Below are 17,702 nucleotides of genomic sequence, written 5' to 3'. Positions count from 1 at the left end.
CCTATCATTCAAGTGATGAAATGGCCTACTTGTCGTTACCAATAATAACAATGCTGAAAAATTCATTTTACAACAACTTTTGAGCAAATGTTTTCTGTTGAACATTAGGAAATTTACCCTACTGAAATCAAACGTCTGAAAATCGTTATTTTCAGTGACGGGTGCTTAACTAATTTTTGTTGACAAACATTTCCGTGCTCTTCAAAGATTCCCCTCAACAGCGCGCGCAATTTTTTAAACATTTGAATTTTATCAAAAAGTTTTAACTAAATTACTTTAAAATAGCGTAATTTGACCTAAAATGTTCACCAAAACGTGCGCCGATTTGCTGCAGCAGGAAGCCCGACTGCCCGGCATCATAACGTTCTGCAAGGACCTGGACCACGCAATCGGTCACTCAGGCGTGTCCGTTGGCCTGATTACGGAGTTTTGCGGACCACCGGGCAGTGGTAAGACGCAGATGTGGTGAGTACTTACTGCTTCGAAATTTGATGTTTAGATTTTTGAGCACGATTTCAAACAAGTTTACAGCTCTGCGTAAACGCTAACCTTCCTTCAGAGCTTGGAGGTCTCGGAGGGAAGTCACTTTACCTTGACACGAATTTCGGTTTTAGTCCCGATAGATTAAGAGGTGAATATTTAGAGGATTTTCATAAAAGAATAACTTTAAAAAATCAATCGTGTACAAGAAATTGCAACAGCATGTGTTCAGCATTGCCAAAGAATAGTCCGTACTAGCCGGCCGCAGCTGGCGGAAGTTACCTCGAAATTTACCGCGGAAAGTATTGTGGAAAGTGTGCTCTACAATCACGTGCACGTTTGTAACGATTTAACCAAAAGTATTGACACGCTGGAGAGGCTACTCAAATTAGGGGAGAAGGTAACTTTTGAAGATTGAGTTTTGAAGCAGATTTGTTGAGTTCTTTGTTCAACTTTTAGATTCGACTCGTCGTAATAGATTCGTACTCATTTCTGATAAGATGCAACATTGAGAATACCTTGGAACGAATCCGGATAGACCACACGGTATTAAACAGGTTGCAGATTCTCGCTCAGCAGTTCAAGTTTGCAGTAAGTTGTATTGCTACAATTAGTTGGAAAAGACGTACTTAAATCTTTTCAAAATCTACCCAGATCGTCCTCACAAACGACGTGACCACCAAACTGAACGGAACCGAGCCGAGCACGATTGCCCCGGCCCTTGGCGACAGCCACGGCCACCGGATCAACCAGCGGATTGTGCTGGGGCAAACCGGCAGCGAGCCCGGCATGTTTGTGGCATCTGTAGAAAAAGGCTTTCACCGGCCTCGGATGGCGGTCAAATTTCAAATCAGCTCTGCCGGAGTGCGGGGAGTTCGGAAAAAGTAACAATCTACCTCTGGTGGAAACATTTTATTTCTTCTCAAACCGATGCGAATTCTGTGATAAGTGTGTGCCACACATGACTTACCCTTTTCAATAAATAATTGCTAGTGCATGCTTAATACTCTTTCACAAACATGATTTTCAAAAAAACAACAAAATTTGGCGACTCTTTTTCCCAATTCAGGTGGTCTTAAAACGAGGTCAGTGTTACCAGAACGTCGCGGTAATCACCGCTCAGGTCGTCCTGAAAGAAAAGCGGAAACAGTTTTTGTTTTGGCGTCTGGCTTCATTGGACGATTTTGTGCGAGTTGGGGTAAGTCGGAAATGTGCTGATTATGTGAACAATAATTTTCATTTGGGCTCAAGGGACTGTCATCATCGCTTTGCGGGTTCAAAATGGCACGAAATGAGGCTGAAGGGATGACTCCTGCTTTCGTTTAACATATGTTTATTTACTCTCTGATTTGTTTAAATAGCTGACTTCGACAAATATATTCACGTGAAGACACTTTGCACAACATAAATAAATTAAATCATAAAATTCAAATGCTTTTGAAGCAACAAAGTCTAGTTTGACTAAACAGTATAATATCTCAAAAACACAAAAAAGATTCACATTAAACATGGATTGTAACGTTTACGCTTGCATCACACTTTGTTGTGCACTCTTGGACGTGATTTAGAACGTAGCCACTTCGGCAAGCAGGTTGCCCAAATCACTTCCCAGGTCTTCCTGCGGGAGATCGATGGAAGAAGAAAAATGGAAGAACAAAAACTGATTGAAACTACGGCACAAGTTAACGCCCTCTAAAACCTATTTAAAACCTTTGCCAAATTAGTGTGAATGAAACGAAATGAACTGTGTTTTGTTTAAGTTTAACTAGAAGAATCTTAGAATTCTGCAATTTTCTTTTTCAGATCTTAGTACGAGGCCAAAGTTGCCAAAAGATCGCCAAGATCGCCTTCACAATCCTCCTGTGGAAGAAAACAGAAGGAAAGTGAAAGAATTTTAGTAAATTTTGCTGAATTTGACAATTTATGATTTAGTCAATCGAATTGTTGGAATTGTAGTCAATCTCTAAAAAAATAAGCCATAATTGAAACAATAAAACATGTTATTTTTCGAATAAATTAGATTGTTTTGCTGAAAATTTTCACTAAGCACACTCACTGAGAGAGAAATTCAAAAGAAATCAAGTCCTTGATCTAGTCTCAATTTTTTTGTATCTGAGTGAAATTCACTCAAAATTTGACAGATGCCCTACTTACTCATTTCTGAGTAGGTTCGGTTTTGATGAAAAGTGAGTGAATATGATCGTGCGTTCAGACCGTTCAGACGACCAATATTTGTAAACAAAATGTAAAATCGTACACGCTCATTTCCAATAACTCATTTCTGATTTGGTTTTTGACGAAATCTGATTGAAAATAGATTCTATAGCAGGTTATTGAGTTGATAAATGAAAATTGAGTAGTGAGCGAATTTTTAAGATTATTACTTATGAACATTTTAACTCTCTTTGTAAGAATTTTATATTTTACAACACATATCTTCGACTTGTTCTTTTGATAATGTACTTTTTTAATAAAAGATATTATAAAAAGCTCAAACTTCGATAAAATATAATTTATTCGGATAAAATATATGATAATAAAATATTGATTAAACATAATACTTTCGATATGGTTTTATAAGCATCGGTGCTTGTTTTGTTCAACTGATTGGAATGCAAAAATAATAATAATCTCGTGTAAATCTCTTCACCAAGCGACCACATGGTACAGCAATTCAGCGTTTTCGCCGCCGAGATCCTCCTGAATTATGGGAAAGGGGCAAAGGACAAACAAAAAAGTGAATGATTTGAAATGCAAAAAGTTTAACAGTGACGAAACGCTCCCCAATACGATTTTAGTACATTTTTTCCGGCATAATTTGTATTTTGAATAAATTCCGAACAAAGATATTTTTATTTTTTTGAAAAGTTTAAATCTTCATGAAACCAAACTATAAATTTTGAAAAATAATGTTTGCCAATTCCATTCTTCAATCACATCTCAAATATTTTATGAGTTATTTTTACTCACATTTCGTTAGACCAGACCTGAATGCTGAATGTTTTAACTCTCCATTTCGGGTAAAATTTGACCACGCACGAGTAAAATTCATTCAAGATATATGAAAATAAAAACATTCCAAACCTATTGATGGGTAAGTTTGGTTTTGACAAAATATGAGTAAAAGTTACTTAGAAATGAGATACAAATTTAGGATCTTTTTTTTATAAACTTTGAAAGTTTTTTTTTTAGTTACGGATAAATTTTACTGAAAATGTATTGAGGGCCCCCGAGGTATTTATGTTCAATTTTGTCAAATTGTGCCAATAAACTTATAAAAGGTTTAAACAGATTTGTGCGATCGATACAGTTCTAACTACTCGTGAGATGACCTTTATGTTAAACAATGAGACATGATGAACATGATTGTGTTAGTTACACAGTGTGAAGAAGCATCCTGGAAGGGGTGTTGTTGTTAAAATGATACAAAACTCAAGTGAAATACTTATTAGATAAGTTAAGACCTTTATTCGTTTTTTATAGGTTTTGTTTTTGTTTACACTAAAATACAACAAAATTAGATCAGTTCCAACTTGAAACACAATACCAGTTTTGTAATAAAATAAAGTCAAAATTACTGAAACCAAACTTAACTTAAAAATCCTATCTCGGTGTTATTACGTAGTAAGTCTTCTGAGGTCAGTGGGTGTGAAGTTGTGTATGTGTGTTAATGTGTACGTGTGTTTGTAAAGTATTGTTCATATCTATTGTCCTTATTGTTGCATTTTTAAGAAGTTTTAACAATCTGTGAGAAAGTGTTACGGCGTGTTTTTTTTTACGTTTAATTAAAATTTTCTTTGAGAAATAACTTTAAGCAACTGTAAAATTCCGGTTCCGCCCTCACTGCTTTACACATATCCGGAAATGGCCAAAAGCGCACGCTTGTAATCGCCCGATGTGTCACCCTGGAAGAAGCGACAAGTTTTGTGTGTTTGTTTGTTTAGGTAACAACGACTGTTGTTTGTATAGTTTCAAGGGAAATGTGTGGAAATGGGAAACAAAAATTTACGAAGTGTGATTTTTTACGGAAAAAAGACTGCAAATCAAATTGAAAGCTTCTAATAAAAGAAAAATAATAAATAACGGTAACATACATGGCAATTGCCTGATAAACTCATATCAAAAGTGCTTTGATAATTTTTATGCCCTCTAATTTAAAATCACTCAGTTTTCGTTAAAACTAAACATACTCAGAAATGAGTAAATGTGACAAGTGCCAGATTTCAGTGAAGTTAGCTCAGATGTTGATGAATTTTACTCAACTTTCGATGAATTCTGAGTGAAATACACTCTAATCCGACAGATAACTTATTAACTCATTTCTGAGTAGGTTCGGGCTTTAAAAAAAGTGATTTTGAATTTGCGTGTATAAATAATTTATACCCCTTAAGAAATTAAATGATTTAGTTATATTGGACAGACACTACAACAATTTTCTCGGAGCTGTTCAAAGCTTTTTGTAACTGGGAGTGACTCGTGACACCTGTTTATTTCATACACCAAAAACGTGCACGAAGACCTATTTATGATTATTATATCGCCTATATATATCGTAATTCTCAGTAAATGTTACTAAAAGTTTAAACATATTTTTTTATGTTTTAAAAAAACAAAAAGAGATCAATAATATGACGTAATACGAAGTCACATTTTCACAGAAATATTCTGGAATTAATTATGCTTGTCTGTTTACTTTTGCTAAACATCTGTGCAAAGTTAAATGATTTGCAATAGATTCTTCAAACGCATTCCATCATCTAACGATAATCATTTGTTACTCACTTGAATTTTGCCATAATACTAAATTTCCAAAAATTGCCATTAGTGAGACACAAATATGAGACAGTTGAAAAAGAAAAATGTTATTTTTAGAATATCGCCAAAATTCTAAAAATCTGCTACGATGATTCAAAATTTTGACTAAACCTGTTAGAAAAATAGTACGAAATTGCTTCCATGCAACGTTGAAATGAGCCAAAGTTTGAAGAGAGATATTTTGAGAATTTGCAGACCCACTACTAAGCGCTCGGTTCGTTATCATTCACATAATCAACTGGGTGTTTGGTTAACAGGGTGATGATTAGAGTAAGAAGTCAACGGATTTTGGATGTTGTCGTGTTGTGTACAGATAAAAAAGAAGGTGTGAGATAACTGTTAATGCCAGCTTTGGCAGGGTTCGACAAAGCCGCCGGTTTCCCCGCTCAAAAGCCAGCACCCGTGACGGAGAAAGTGTGTGTGTAATGTTTGTGTTGGTAGGTGTGACTTTAATGGATTATTGACTTCCGAATTTAGGGGTGACAGGTTGAGTCTGAAGAGGAGGAAACGAAAAAAAGCAGACGATATTTACCTTAATCCACGACTCGAGCGACTTGCCGTACATCTCCTGGAACGCTTCCTTGATGTCGCCCAAGTCGATTTCCGAGCGGCTAACGACAATACGGATCAGCGTCTTGTCGTTGGTACCGAGGCCGGCCATCGAGTTGTGCAGACGCTTGGCAAAGTACTGGACCTTCGATCGGACGCAGCGGACTGTGGGAAGAAAAGTTAGGAAGTTCGTCACAATCTGGTTGAATTCTAGTCACAGGTTAGGTAGTCCGATTTAAGCGTGCACTTGACAGCTGCAGAAATCGTTAACTTGGAACAGTTGGAAAAGGAATGTCAACAAAGTTGAACTGTCATTTGACGGATGCAGTATCTGCTTGTTTTAATGTAGTTCTAAATTTGAATTTGAAGGTGTTGTCATGTTTTAAATTAAGTTGCTCATGAATAAATTAGTCGCCCGTCCGAAATGAAAATTCCTGTGCCAGCGTGTAACTCTAAACAGTACTGATACGAAAGTTAAGCTTACCAATGGCCTTGAAGCCCTCCTCGATGGCGCCGCTGAACTCGCGCTTGACGGCGTCCTCGATCGAGTGTCCAGCGATGCTCTCGTACACCTCGAACACGGCGCGCAGCTGCTGGTACGACCGGGTCACCAGAATCTGGTTGAAGATGGACTCGTCCGTTCCCCACTGGCCCTCGCCAGCTTCAAACAGAGCCTGGGCATCGGCCGCGGCAGCACCCTCATCGACGCCCTGCAAGCAAGATCGTTTGATCAACGCGTTCCCTGGGTTATTAAGCAAACACAACACTTACGTTGTTCTCGTCGCGATTTCCCTGAACCAGAGAGACGCACAGCCGCTTGAAGGCTCCGCTGGTGTCACCCTTCAGGTCCGACTCGAGCGACACTCCGTACAGCTGCTCGTAGAACTCGGCGATCGTCTTGATGCCGTAGTTGGACAGCGTGCACAGGATCTCGATGATCGCCTCCTCGTCGGTGCCGATGCCGGAGATGGCATCGTGCAGCTCCTTGGCGTAGAACTGGGGCAGCGGGGTCATCAGCGCCAGGATCACATCCTCGAACTTGCCGCCCAGCTCCGACTTCAGATCGTTGATAAGATCCTTACCGAACGAGGTCTTGTACGCCTGGGAAATCTCCAGACGCTGCACGATGCCGCGACGGGCCAGCACCTCGATGATCGCCTTCTCGTCGGTTCCGAAGCCCTTCATGGCCTTGCGGAGAGTTCCGGCATCCTCGGTGGCATCGAAGGGATCGGCCGCGTACACGGTCGGGGTGCACTAGAAGAATGAATCTCGTATTAATCTCAAACTCAACCAACTTCATCCAAATTTCAAGTCCGTCCAAGTCAAGTCCAAGTCCCTGTTCCAGTCACAACTCACCGGAATCGTGATATACTTAGCCTTCGGCAGTGGCTGTTCGATCTGCTCTTCGTCGGATTCGTCCGAGTACAGGTTCCCGATCGAGTCAAACTTGTCGTACAGGTAAATCCGGGACCCGGTGTGGCGTGGCCCACGCAGGAACCCACGGGTCCGCTGGACCAGATCGCCACACGAATTGTTCAACGCCTTTCCAGCCAAAAGTGGGGGAGTAAATACAATTAACTTTCCCTTTGGTCACGAAACAACTGCTTCTACCAACCAAAATTCTACCATGCCTTCATGCGCCCACCCAGCTTATGTTGATGGGTCAACAAATCGAGGTCATCACCCGCCGACCACCTCTTCTAAACGCTTCTACTAATTAAGGGTGCGAGTGACCTTCGTGGGCCTCCAAATCTAACGAAAAACTACGGGGAATGGCCACCATAATCGGGCTTATCGCACCCTAAATGGCACATGAATAATGAAAAAGTATTAGGAAGGAACACGCTTTTCCAGGGCGCGAAATGGCTCTTAGTTCATGGCCAATGAGGTGGGGGTGAGTAATGAGCGGGTTTGTTGGAGAAAATCGATCAATATCTATTGTGGATTTTATGATATCGTAGTTTGGTTGCCGTTTTCATAGTTGATATAGTGATTGGATAGCTGAAGTGCAAATCACTCCAAAGGTTTTAGAAAATTATTTGAGAAATTTGGATCGAATAACACGAGATTGTCATGATTCTAGCAAATCTTTGAAATCGTACAAGTGATACCAATTTTTAACTTTGTTCAAATTTATCTTTTAAAAGAAAATTATCTCAAAATACTAAAATTCTATCCTGAAAATTTGCAGGTCATTACAAAGGATTTACGTCATCAAAAAAGTATAACGAGAAAATTCGTATAGAAAAAAAAAGAATTCCGTACCAAACACTCAGATGATCAACTTTTGAACATGTTTTTTGATCAAAGATTTCACAAAATTTACATGAAAAATCCGACAAATGCAAAAAAGGGCAAAATATGGATAACTAGGGGAAATATACCCATTTTAGGCCTAATAAGCGGTCGTTGTTGAATGATGCTGGGTAATCTGAAGTGTTCCTTGAAATTTACTAAAACCAAGTACACCAACGAGTAGAGCAACTTTTTGTGAACATTTCTGTTTATTTTCACTTTTACTCCTTTTACAAGCATTTAAAAAAATATTTCCGAAATGTATTCCAATCAAACAAGAATGCACAGCTTAGTTCTTTTTTCTTTCAGCGTTCTTTTGGTGCTGCCTTTTGAGGCAAAATTTTAAGCAAACACTCACGAAAAGTAGCATTTATAGTGAAAGTTTCCTGGCATCACTGGCTCACTCCGAAAGGCAGTGCTGGTGGTGTTGGTGGCCACCCTTTGTTCTTTATTTGCCTTCGCTTCTCGCTCGGTTTTATTCAGCCTTCGATTGGAATGGGTCGTCAAAAGCCAAACGTCAAAAGACTTGGCGCGTTTGTTTTTTTTTTATGGCGCTTGCTAATTATTTACATGTTTCGGGATTATTTTTCAAGTGAGTGACTAACTAATGTTCAAAAGAACATGTTGCCGGTAGTTGGAAGCAATTTCATATCTTAAGCGCTTTGAAAACGTTAGCGCAAGTGAAAAGATATTGATGGCGACTTTCGTTAAGCAGTTAACCTCTCATCTTGCGTGTGGATGTGTGTGCCACCAAAATGATGAGAAGTGGTCTTGCAAAATAGAAATTATGATCAAAAGTGCATTAAATTTGATCTTTATGGCCTGTTGCTGGTAAGTTTATTGCCTGAATAGTATTTTTGGAGCTTTAATCGAGCATCAAACTTTCATATGACGAAGATAGGTGTTTGATTAGAAAGGGTATATTTCCCCTATATTTCCAATTTATTTCTTCAATTTTTCAGTTCAAATCGAAAAAAATGTGTTTGAAAACCTTTTAAAAAAAACTTGCTGGAAGATAAAGGAAAAAAAAAGAAAAGAAATGCATTGTATAATCAAAATTTGACGGAAACACACTTAGAATAACTTAAAAACATTGTTACGAGCAATTACTTCAAAATGATTCAACTCTGGCAATTTTATCATTACAGCAGCCTCGCTTCAACAACAAAGTGCGACGTATAAAACGTGTTATCTATTGTTGCGACCCGGTGGGATTTCCCATGGAGAGACTACACTACTGCACCAGTGCGGCAAACTAAACATATAAATATGTTCATAGTTTGAGAGTATGCTTTCGCAATGTGGCTGGTGCCAATCCCCTAGCCTAGTGCGATGGTGGCGTCGACAAGGCTAGACAAGGCACCCAATAGTATTTCTTGCTCGACCCATATACTATGGAGAGTGCCAAAGCTCCTTGCTGTTATGCCATGAACCACGAAGGTCAGCTTTGGAGCTTCCTGATTGCTGTGAAGATACTTTTGGGTGCCCAATAACGCTAAAATTTTAGTCATTAGTCACTGTTGACTCACTTAAGTTACGTGGTTTAGAATGCTATTTAGTCATTCCAAAACCACCATCACACGTTGGAAATTCTACAGTTTAAATTGATTTTCGTTCGTTGGTTCTTGCTAGCGAGACGTGTGATTCCATGATTGATGATGACGTAATTCGTGGAATATCCACCACTATACACTTGGCTTATGCTTGTTTGCGAAGGAATTCACACGATTTGTGAGGGTGTGAATTTTTCATGACTCCATGACTTGTCGTGAAGGTTTTATGCCCTGCAATCGTCCGCGAGCAACAGCTTATAGCTCAATCAGAATTGCTTATGAGAATGTGAGAAATCGATTTGTAACAATCAATCAAAATAAATTTATTGAACATGCAATAGATTAAACGTGTTATCTAATCAAAAAAATTGCTCACGCGACTACTGATAAAAAAGATTAAACTTTGATTTGAAAACCCTCCTCGGTAGTCACCTCTGCTGACTCTATCTCTCGTTGAGGTAGTTGATTTGATTACCATCTATTAACTACGACTACCAAACGGTTGAGATTGATTCATTCGACCTGATCAATCTGAGAATGTGGGGGAAAATGAGAATTTTCCAACTGTTTGAGGCCACCTTAACGTCGCATACGTCACGTGGCCGTGAAAAAACAGAAACACTTATCGTGATGCTAATTAGTCCTACACATAGTAGGCTTAGTCAGTTCTCACCAGATGCGGTCGGAATGCGTCTCCATGGTGAGTTATTAGATATTGTCTCAAAGTGTCTAATCTAAATCGTTTGTGTGAGTGTGTGTGTACTAAGTAATAAAGATAATCGTGAGAGCTGTCTCGGCCGCAGTCTGAGCAGTTCAAGTCGAGCAAATGTGTGTGTGTACTTAGGTGTCCTAAAGTCACTTAAAATTCATACCAGAAGTTCGGGATGCAGCGAATACTTACTTGGAATGGGTAGTACTGCGCTGAGCTCATGGTGTTTGCTGGTGGTGTTGTGTTGGCTTATTTGTACCTGCAACAATGAGAGGGAGGAAAAAAGGTGTGGAGTTAGACAAATGTTGTAAAAGGAGCAATTAGTGTGACGGATCAATTTCAGCAGTTCAAGCTTCTAAACTGACAGAAATCAACTATTAACATACTCAAAAATATAAAAATTTCAAACAACTTTTCATTAACGGTGCTCATCAACGAGAGCCTTTGCACCAAGATTTTTGTTACAGATATTTTAGTATTTTCAAAACTACAAGAAATATCAATATAATTTTTTATTCATCTCATTAATTACTGTCTACGAAACAGTTTTCAACAAAATTTTACCATTTTTACATTCAGATTGTTGCAGGATTGGGTCCGTAATTTTGACAATGTTGGAATCAGCTCCCCAATTTTTTTTCGCTTTTTTTATTTTTTCCGTGTTTAGGAGGACATTTTGAGCAACTTTACTTCTTCTGTTTTATGTTTTTCTTGTTTTATTTTTAGTATTTCAATTTGATTTTATCTTGTTTTATTTTTTATGATTGTTTTTAATAGTATTTGGGCAGTTCTACCACCTCGTATCATTTATTTTGCCTATTTATTTTTTTTTCTTGTTTTTACAGTCACTTTTTAAATTTTTTACTTGTTTTTCACATTTTCTGCTATAGAATGGCGATTTTTCACAATCACAATGTCATTCTCTTGCACAAACACTCTTCAAAATTAACATTAAAATACGTCACAATATTCAAAAAAAGTCAACCCAGTCTCAAAACGGACTTTGCTGTCAATATTTGTCAAAAATATTTTTTTTGAAGCAATTTTGAATCGTAAAAAGCATTGTAAAGTAGAACTTTGATTTTTTACAAAATCTCGGGTTGGGCGATTTTATTGGTTTTGTGATACTTTGCCTTTGTGAAAAAGGTATTTTTCTGGGATCTACTTTGGCCGTTTTATGCCCCATTTTATAATTGACACACTTTGATGTAACTTAAAAGCTGGTTTAAGATAATAAAAAAAAATGAAAAAGATGAAAATAACACATAAAAAACAAAATCAAAACTTGATAAATTCATATAAAAATACAAAAAATAATCTTGAAACCCATTTAACAAGAGAAGAAAATTTCAAGTAGAAGTAAACCAGCTGAACTCCTTTTTCAAAACAAAAATGGGCTTGAGGCAAAAAACTCTATTAACTCGATAATTTTTTCGGAAATTTGGAACAAACGCTTGGGGAGCGGCCGTGGCTGACTGGTTACGGTGTTCGCTTTGTAAGCGAATGGTTCTGGGTTCGATTCCCATCTGCTCCCAACGAGAAAGTTAAGAACACATAAATTTGAAATGTTGAATATGAACGAAAAATCAAAGTCGCTCGAGGCGGGGTTCGATCCTCCGTCCTTTGGATTGGTAAGCAAAAATGCTAACCACTAGGCCATGACGACTTGGTGAGCGTAGACTGGAATTAGGAATACTGTTACAGAGAGCGAGTTGTGGCGCTATAACCACGGCAAATAGTGTCCAGGGCATTCGTGGAAATACAATGTCCCATCCCAGAGGGTCCCGGAGTACCAAACCTTCTTAGCATGGTGCTCCCACCGAATACAACCAAATCTCGGAGCGTATGGTGGTGTGTCCCCACACTTCTTCCTCCCCTGTCGATTCAGAATTGTGTTGTTGTTCGAACACTCAGTGCTCAAACTCAACCCAATTACGAGTCATCTCTGCGATACGGCTTTACGCAGTAGGCCTGGCCGCTTTAACGCTTGTAATGTTTCAATGCATTCTAATGCAATGGCGCACTACAAATGTTAATAAATGACAAGAAGAGTGCTAGGCGTCATCTAACCTAAGGCACTCTCCAGGATCCCTTCGAAAGATTGGCTGCGCTAGGGTCTGATTAGATTAGATTAGAAATTTGGAACAAACGCTTGATTCCTGGACTTCTTTTCGAGTTTTATTAAAAGTTTTGTTTATAAATTTTACTATCAAATAATGAATTAGAAATCGTCCATTTCCTAAAAGTCTTTGTTCTTTTTAAGGGGTTACAAGCCTGTAAATTCGAAAAATAAAAAAAATACCGGAAATTATCAAATCTACCAAATAACATAATTTACAATCGCCCTTGAAAGTTTCATGAAGGTGTTTTATGATTCAAATTGAAGTGAGTTTCAGACGATTTGAGCTCAAAATTTTACCATGCACAAAGTGAACTGTTAAACTTTCTACGCGTTTTTTTCTGAAAACACCGCGATGATTTACGGGTGTCACAATACCTCGAGACCAGGTTGGCTAAAATTTGAGGTAAAGACTCACAAGGCACAAGCGTGCATGACAATGTCCGATTTTGGAATCTTGTTAACAAAAATCATATGAACCTGCCGTTTTATATGAAATAATATTTTAGCCGATTTACATGCACAGTAAAAAATTGTGCAAATTTTGAAGGTGTAAATTTGAAGGTTTAATCTTACCTCCTTTTCGATGTAATATTACCTAGTAATTTTACAAATTTTTAGATGGAATATTACTATTTTTCTGACATAAGAGATTTACCCATTTCCAGATGTAATATTTGCATGATTCTTTTAACTGTATGTACGTAACCCCTTAAACATCGATAAGAGCAAAAATATCAAAAACAAATTGTAAGTTACTATTTAAAAAAAACTTCAATAAATAAAATCGAGTCATCCTTTTTGTAGATATTTGTTTGTATTATTCCAGCCCTTTGTCACTGCCGCCATGTTTATGAAACCAAAATATTTGATAACGAACATCAAGAAAACAAAGAAGAAAAACACGGTGTCTACTGTCAGATTTTGAAAAATAAACAAAGTGTAGAGACGTTTTTTAAATTATGTTCTTTTTCACACGTTATACTTGCTGCATATCCTCTTTAAAGAATGTTGGAAATTTTATCCTCGGTCCCAGATGTTCCCGGTCGAAGCGGATTTTTGCTTTAAATTGGTTAAAACTACTCCTGCTTCTCCGGCTGCTCATCCCGCCATCCGATTCAAGAGCTCCTTTGAATCCGGCCTCATACACACACATAATATGTCCGGAAATCTGCCCTAGATAAACAGGACCACTCTCGTGACCACTTTAATCGAATTTTGTATAAATAATACACCAAAATATTATTTTTGGTTAACTTCTTTCGCGTTCGACATTTCCCTATTTTGATGTAAACAATCAGAATACACCAATACTACTTCATCCAAAGCTTTGTTGATGGTGGGCTCTTCACACATACTAATGCACATTCTCTATCCAATGCATTGTTTATGGTGGGCTCTTCACACATACTAATGCGTGGGCTCTTCGAGGTTTTGGTGACTGTCAAACGTTCCAGACGTTTACAGTGGTGCCAGGGGGCTGTATTATTCTATTAGGTTATTTTGAAAATTCTGAATTATACCGAATACACTTCAAAATCAGTATCCATCAAAGAACTCCCTCAGTTCGTTAAAATTTAAACATATTGTCAGTGTCACGTCACACTGATATTTCAAACGCCTCCTAAACCTACCTCAAAGTTATGGACATGCAACTTTCTCCGCCATCAGCAGCGGGGTGTAAAACAAGTTCAATATTTCATGTCACCATCATCGGCGTTTCCACGACGGCAAGTCACTTGCCCGCGCGATGCAAACCACCCTGAATCGTGGCGAAAACCATTAGTGAAATGGTGCAGGGTAATGTTGCCATTAGTTGACTTTGAACAAGTTTTTGTTAAAAATGTAATGTCTAAATTTAAAATTTTTACTAAGTTTCTATTTATGTTTTTTTTTAGTTTAATTTTAATAAGCAAATATTGAAATTTAAAAACCGAAAAGCTGTCAACTAACAAAATTTTCCCAATAACAGGTCATGTTTCACGGTGCTGAGGCTATTGAACACGGTGCCAACCAGCAAAACATGTGTCAGCTGAAACAAAATAGCACAAATCACCGTTAAATTTAGCCTCGCCAGAATCGTGCACATTTTTCGAACTCTGCTCTGCTGTTTTAAACTCTTGTTATGATTATTTTGCCCCACACTACCGCAGTCTTCCATGTGCTGGTGTATTTTGAATTAAATTTAATTTCTTTTTCATCGTCTGAGTGGCCAATAAAATTGACTCTTACTTATGCGATTGCACCGGCAGAGCATGTCGTGCATAGTGATAACATTGAACCATAATTTTTAACCGCAATGCCACAACCAAATCAGAGTCGAGAGGGGGAAAATGCTCCATTTATTTTGTATGAAAAACAATTCGTCACGTTTACACGGTGGGTAAGTGCAACGAAAATAAACAAAACTCGAACTTTCTAGGTCGAGTGAAAGCTTGGGCTTTCCAAATGTTCAACATTTTAAGCGCAGGTGGAAAATAAATTACTCAAAATTAACGACCTTGTGTGAACCCTCCAGCGCGGCAACGCCCTAATGGCGCAACTGACTTAAGCTTTTGACTTAAACTCTGCGATCATGGCGATGAGCAAAAGAGCAAATTACTTTTGGATACTTGAATACGACTACAATTTTAGTACTCGTTTTTTATTTTTATTTTGAGAATGTTTATGATTCATACATAACTTCGCAGAATAACAATTATTTCGATTTTAAACACTTAAAAATACAAAAAAAGTCATCTTATCACAAATACACACTCAAAAAAATCCACTGCAATAAAACGTAAGATGATGTCTTCTGCGAAATTTCGTAGTCCCACACACATTTTTGCACAGAAGATGAACACAGTTTCCACGAAAAAAAAATATCGTAAAATTTCACACACTTGCTCCCCAACCCTCGACGAAACCCAAGTTGGATAAATAAATACCTAATACCGGTGGTTGAATGTGTGGTAAGGTTTTGTTGCAATATTTCTTTTTTCCACTTGAATGCGGGCTAAATTTACCGGTCCGGACGATCCGAGGGTTGAACTGAAACTGACGCGAAATTTGTTCGCCCGGTTGAATTCTCGCGAGTCTCAACGACCGACAACGACTTGCTTTTACTTATACACTGTCCCTATTGTATTGGGGCGACTTCGTGTTTGGATGACTGTTTCCTCTTCTTCGCCATCATCATCGGTTCCGATGACGAAGACCGGAAGAAAACGAAGACTGTGGGCAAAGTGAGAAACTAAAGAAATAAAACAGAAAGATGCATTTTGAACTCAAAAACAACAAAATAAAACAAAACAGAAACATGAAATCATGAGGACTTTTATAATTCAATAAGTAAAAACAAACACTGAATCAGAAACAAGATACAAATACAAAAATATAAAAAAATATATAATAAAGGCCAGACACGAACGACGAAACAAAGAAAAAACGCAAAAAGTAACTTTTTCGAAACTTTTTTTTTATATCGCTGACTCTTAATGCAAAGCCTTTAAGTTAAAAAAAAATCAAAATTTTATAATTTTCTGCTCTACAACATTGAAAAAAACGGTGTTTAGTTTTTTTATGTGGCTCAATCTTGACCAAAATAATCAATTTTTACAAAAATGGTACGTAAATGTGCGAAAATTTGTAACTTATGAAGGAATCTTCGCAAAGTTGTTGATGATGACTTTTCAAAACATGGAAAAAAATCTTACCGATTTTTTAATAAACTTTTTTTTTCACAAAACTAGCTTTCCCACAATCCGTATTTTTTAATTTCGAGATTTTTTTATATGTTTTAGGTGACCAAAATCAGCAACTTTTGAAACTATAAAAAGTATAGTCAAAAAATTTGCCGACAAGTTATGATTTTTTGAAAAAAAAAATTAAATTTCATACATAAATTTGTTTGACTTAATTTTTTTTAAATGTAAATTTGAATTTGCAAACGAAAAATACTTTACAGATTTTTTGATAAAGTGCATCGTTTTCAAGATATAGTCACCGAAAATTTGATTTAGCAAAATATTTACAGTTCTTCGATTTTTTTTTAATGTTCAGAAAATTTGCCTCGATTATCCGAAGCCTCGATTCCGAAGTTTCGATTATCCGAAGTGAAATTTTGCCAAGACCTTTGGATAACTGGTTTTGACGGTTGAGTGCTTTTTAATTCGAATACTTTCGAATTTGCGGACATTCTAAGTAGCGAAATTCGAATGAACGAATCCGCTCTGTAGGTATTCTAAGTTTCTAACCCTCCATTTCTGATGCCGATTCTCAGCAACTAATGGTACGATTTTCAATGTGAAAAAATGAAACATTCGTAATTTTTTCCGAACATTCCGAAAATTTGTTTTTTTTTTATTTTTAAAGCAAGACTAACATTTTAAATTTTTAAAGCAAGACTATCATTTCAAAATTGCGCCCTTTTGAAATGTTAGTCTTGATTCAAAAAAAATTAAAATAAATCCAAAATCATATTTTTTTCTAAAATTCATAACTCGACGGCAATATTTTTGACCTTAGTTCTGTATGGCTCAAAAGTTGCGGGTTTTGGTCCCCTAAAACATATAAAAAATCGTAAATCTAAAAATAAGGATTTCGAGAAATTTAGTTTTTGTGAAAAAAAGTTATTTGAAAAATCGGCAAGATTTTTTTTTCGTGTGCCTTTTTTTCCTCATCAATACCTACAACTATGTCGAAGACACCAAAATGATCAGAAAATTCCTTCAAAAGTAACATATTTTCGAATATTTACGTACCATTTTGGTAACGACAGCTGCCAAAATTGTTTGAAGACTTGTGTGGGTGAATTAATGATACACTACTCTACTCTTAGACATACACTACTTTTCAAAATAACTGCATGCACGACAAATTATTTAAAAAAGCTCGCAACACGAAAAAAAAGTTCATGAAACGCTTGTTCACGATTTTGGGAACTCTTTTTTCTCCGTGCACTAAGCCAAATTGTGCACATTCACAATGAAAATTCACAGTACATACATTGAGGCATGTCTAAATCGGAACTACGAAAAAATCTGTACAACAGCAGTAATATCTAGTATGTAAGAATTTTTTTAAAGTAGTCAACAAAGGCTTGACGAATAAACAACGAACGTTGACATTATTCTCTCCTATAGCAAGGTACAACGAAAAACATATTTTCAATGGAGTCTCTTCGATTGTACCTTGAATA

The 17,702-nt window shown here is 37.2% G+C and overlaps 2 protein-coding genes across 7 annotated transcripts; one reads left to right on the top strand and one right to left on the bottom strand.

The window, feature by feature from the left end:
- The first annotated feature begins 208 nt into the window (after window positions 1–208).
- Window positions 209–1,484, top strand: LOC120413934 (DNA repair protein RAD51 homolog 3-like). The gene is made up of 5 exons (XM_039574931.1): window positions 209–465; window positions 525–631; window positions 690–880; window positions 940–1,071; window positions 1,135–1,484. The coding sequence occupies exons 1-5, from the start codon at window positions 302–304 to the stop codon at window positions 1,366–1,368; spliced, it is 828 nt and encodes a 275-aa protein (XP_039430865.1). The 5' UTR covers window positions 209–301; the 3' UTR covers window positions 1,369–1,484.
- LOC120413933 (annexin B9) lies at window positions 1,380–15,607 on the bottom strand. 6 transcript variants are annotated; one of them, XM_039574925.2, is made up of 7 exons: window positions 15,451–15,607; window positions 10,594–10,660; window positions 6,616–7,098; window positions 6,329–6,554; window positions 5,828–6,009; window positions 5,263–5,280; window positions 3,923–4,385 (listed from the first exon to the last, which is right to left on the bottom strand). In XM_039574925.2, the coding sequence occupies exons 2-7, from the start codon at window positions 10,621–10,623 to the stop codon at window positions 4,329–4,331; spliced, it is 996 nt and encodes a 331-aa protein (XP_039430859.1). In that variant the 5' UTR covers window positions 10,624–10,660; window positions 15,451–15,607; the 3' UTR covers window positions 3,923–4,328. The 6 variants fall into 6 exon arrangements, with proteins under 6 accessions (XP_039430862.1, XP_039430861.1, XP_039430864.1 ...); XM_039574928.2 differs by lacking the exons at window positions 3,923–4,385; window positions 5,263–5,280 and adding an exon at window positions 1,380–1,609; XM_039574927.2 differs by lacking the exons at window positions 3,923–4,385; window positions 5,263–5,280 and adding an exon at window positions 1,797–2,340.
- Window positions 15,608–17,702: the final 2,095 nt, after the last annotated feature.

The sequence above is a fragment of the Culex pipiens genome, chromosome 3 (genome assembly GCF_016801865.2).
Source record: "Culex pipiens pallens isolate TS chromosome 3, TS_CPP_V2, whole genome shotgun sequence".
NCBI classification, from domain to species: domain Eukaryota; kingdom Metazoa; phylum Arthropoda; class Insecta; order Diptera; family Culicidae; genus Culex; species Culex pipiens.
Note: the sequence above shows the minus strand (reverse complement) of the source record. Positions and strands in the feature narration are given on the sequence as shown.

Coding starts and splice junctions, on each gene's coding strand:
- LOC120413934 (XM_039574931.1), top strand. CDS start 302: ATGTTCACCAAAACGTGCGCCGATTTGCTGCAGCAGGAAGCCCGACTG. Junction 632..689: donor TAGTCCCGATAGATTAAGAG/GTGAATATTTAG, acceptor ATCGTGTACAAG/AAATTGCAACAGCATGTGTT. Junction 1,072..1,134: donor CTCAGCAGTTCAAGTTTGCA/GTAAGTTGTATT, acceptor AAATCTACCCAG/ATCGTCCTCACAAACGACGT.
- LOC120413933 (XM_039574925.2), bottom strand. CDS start 10,623: ATGAGCTCAGCGCAGTACTACCCATTCCAA. Junction 7,099..10,593: donor CGCAGTACTACCCATTCCAA/GTAAGTATTCGC, acceptor TCATTCTTCTAG/TGCACCCCGACCGTGTACGC. Junction 6,010..6,328: donor GGAGGGCTTCAAGGCCATTG/GTAAGCTTAACT, acceptor TTCTTCCCACAG/TCCGCTGCGTCCGATCGAAG.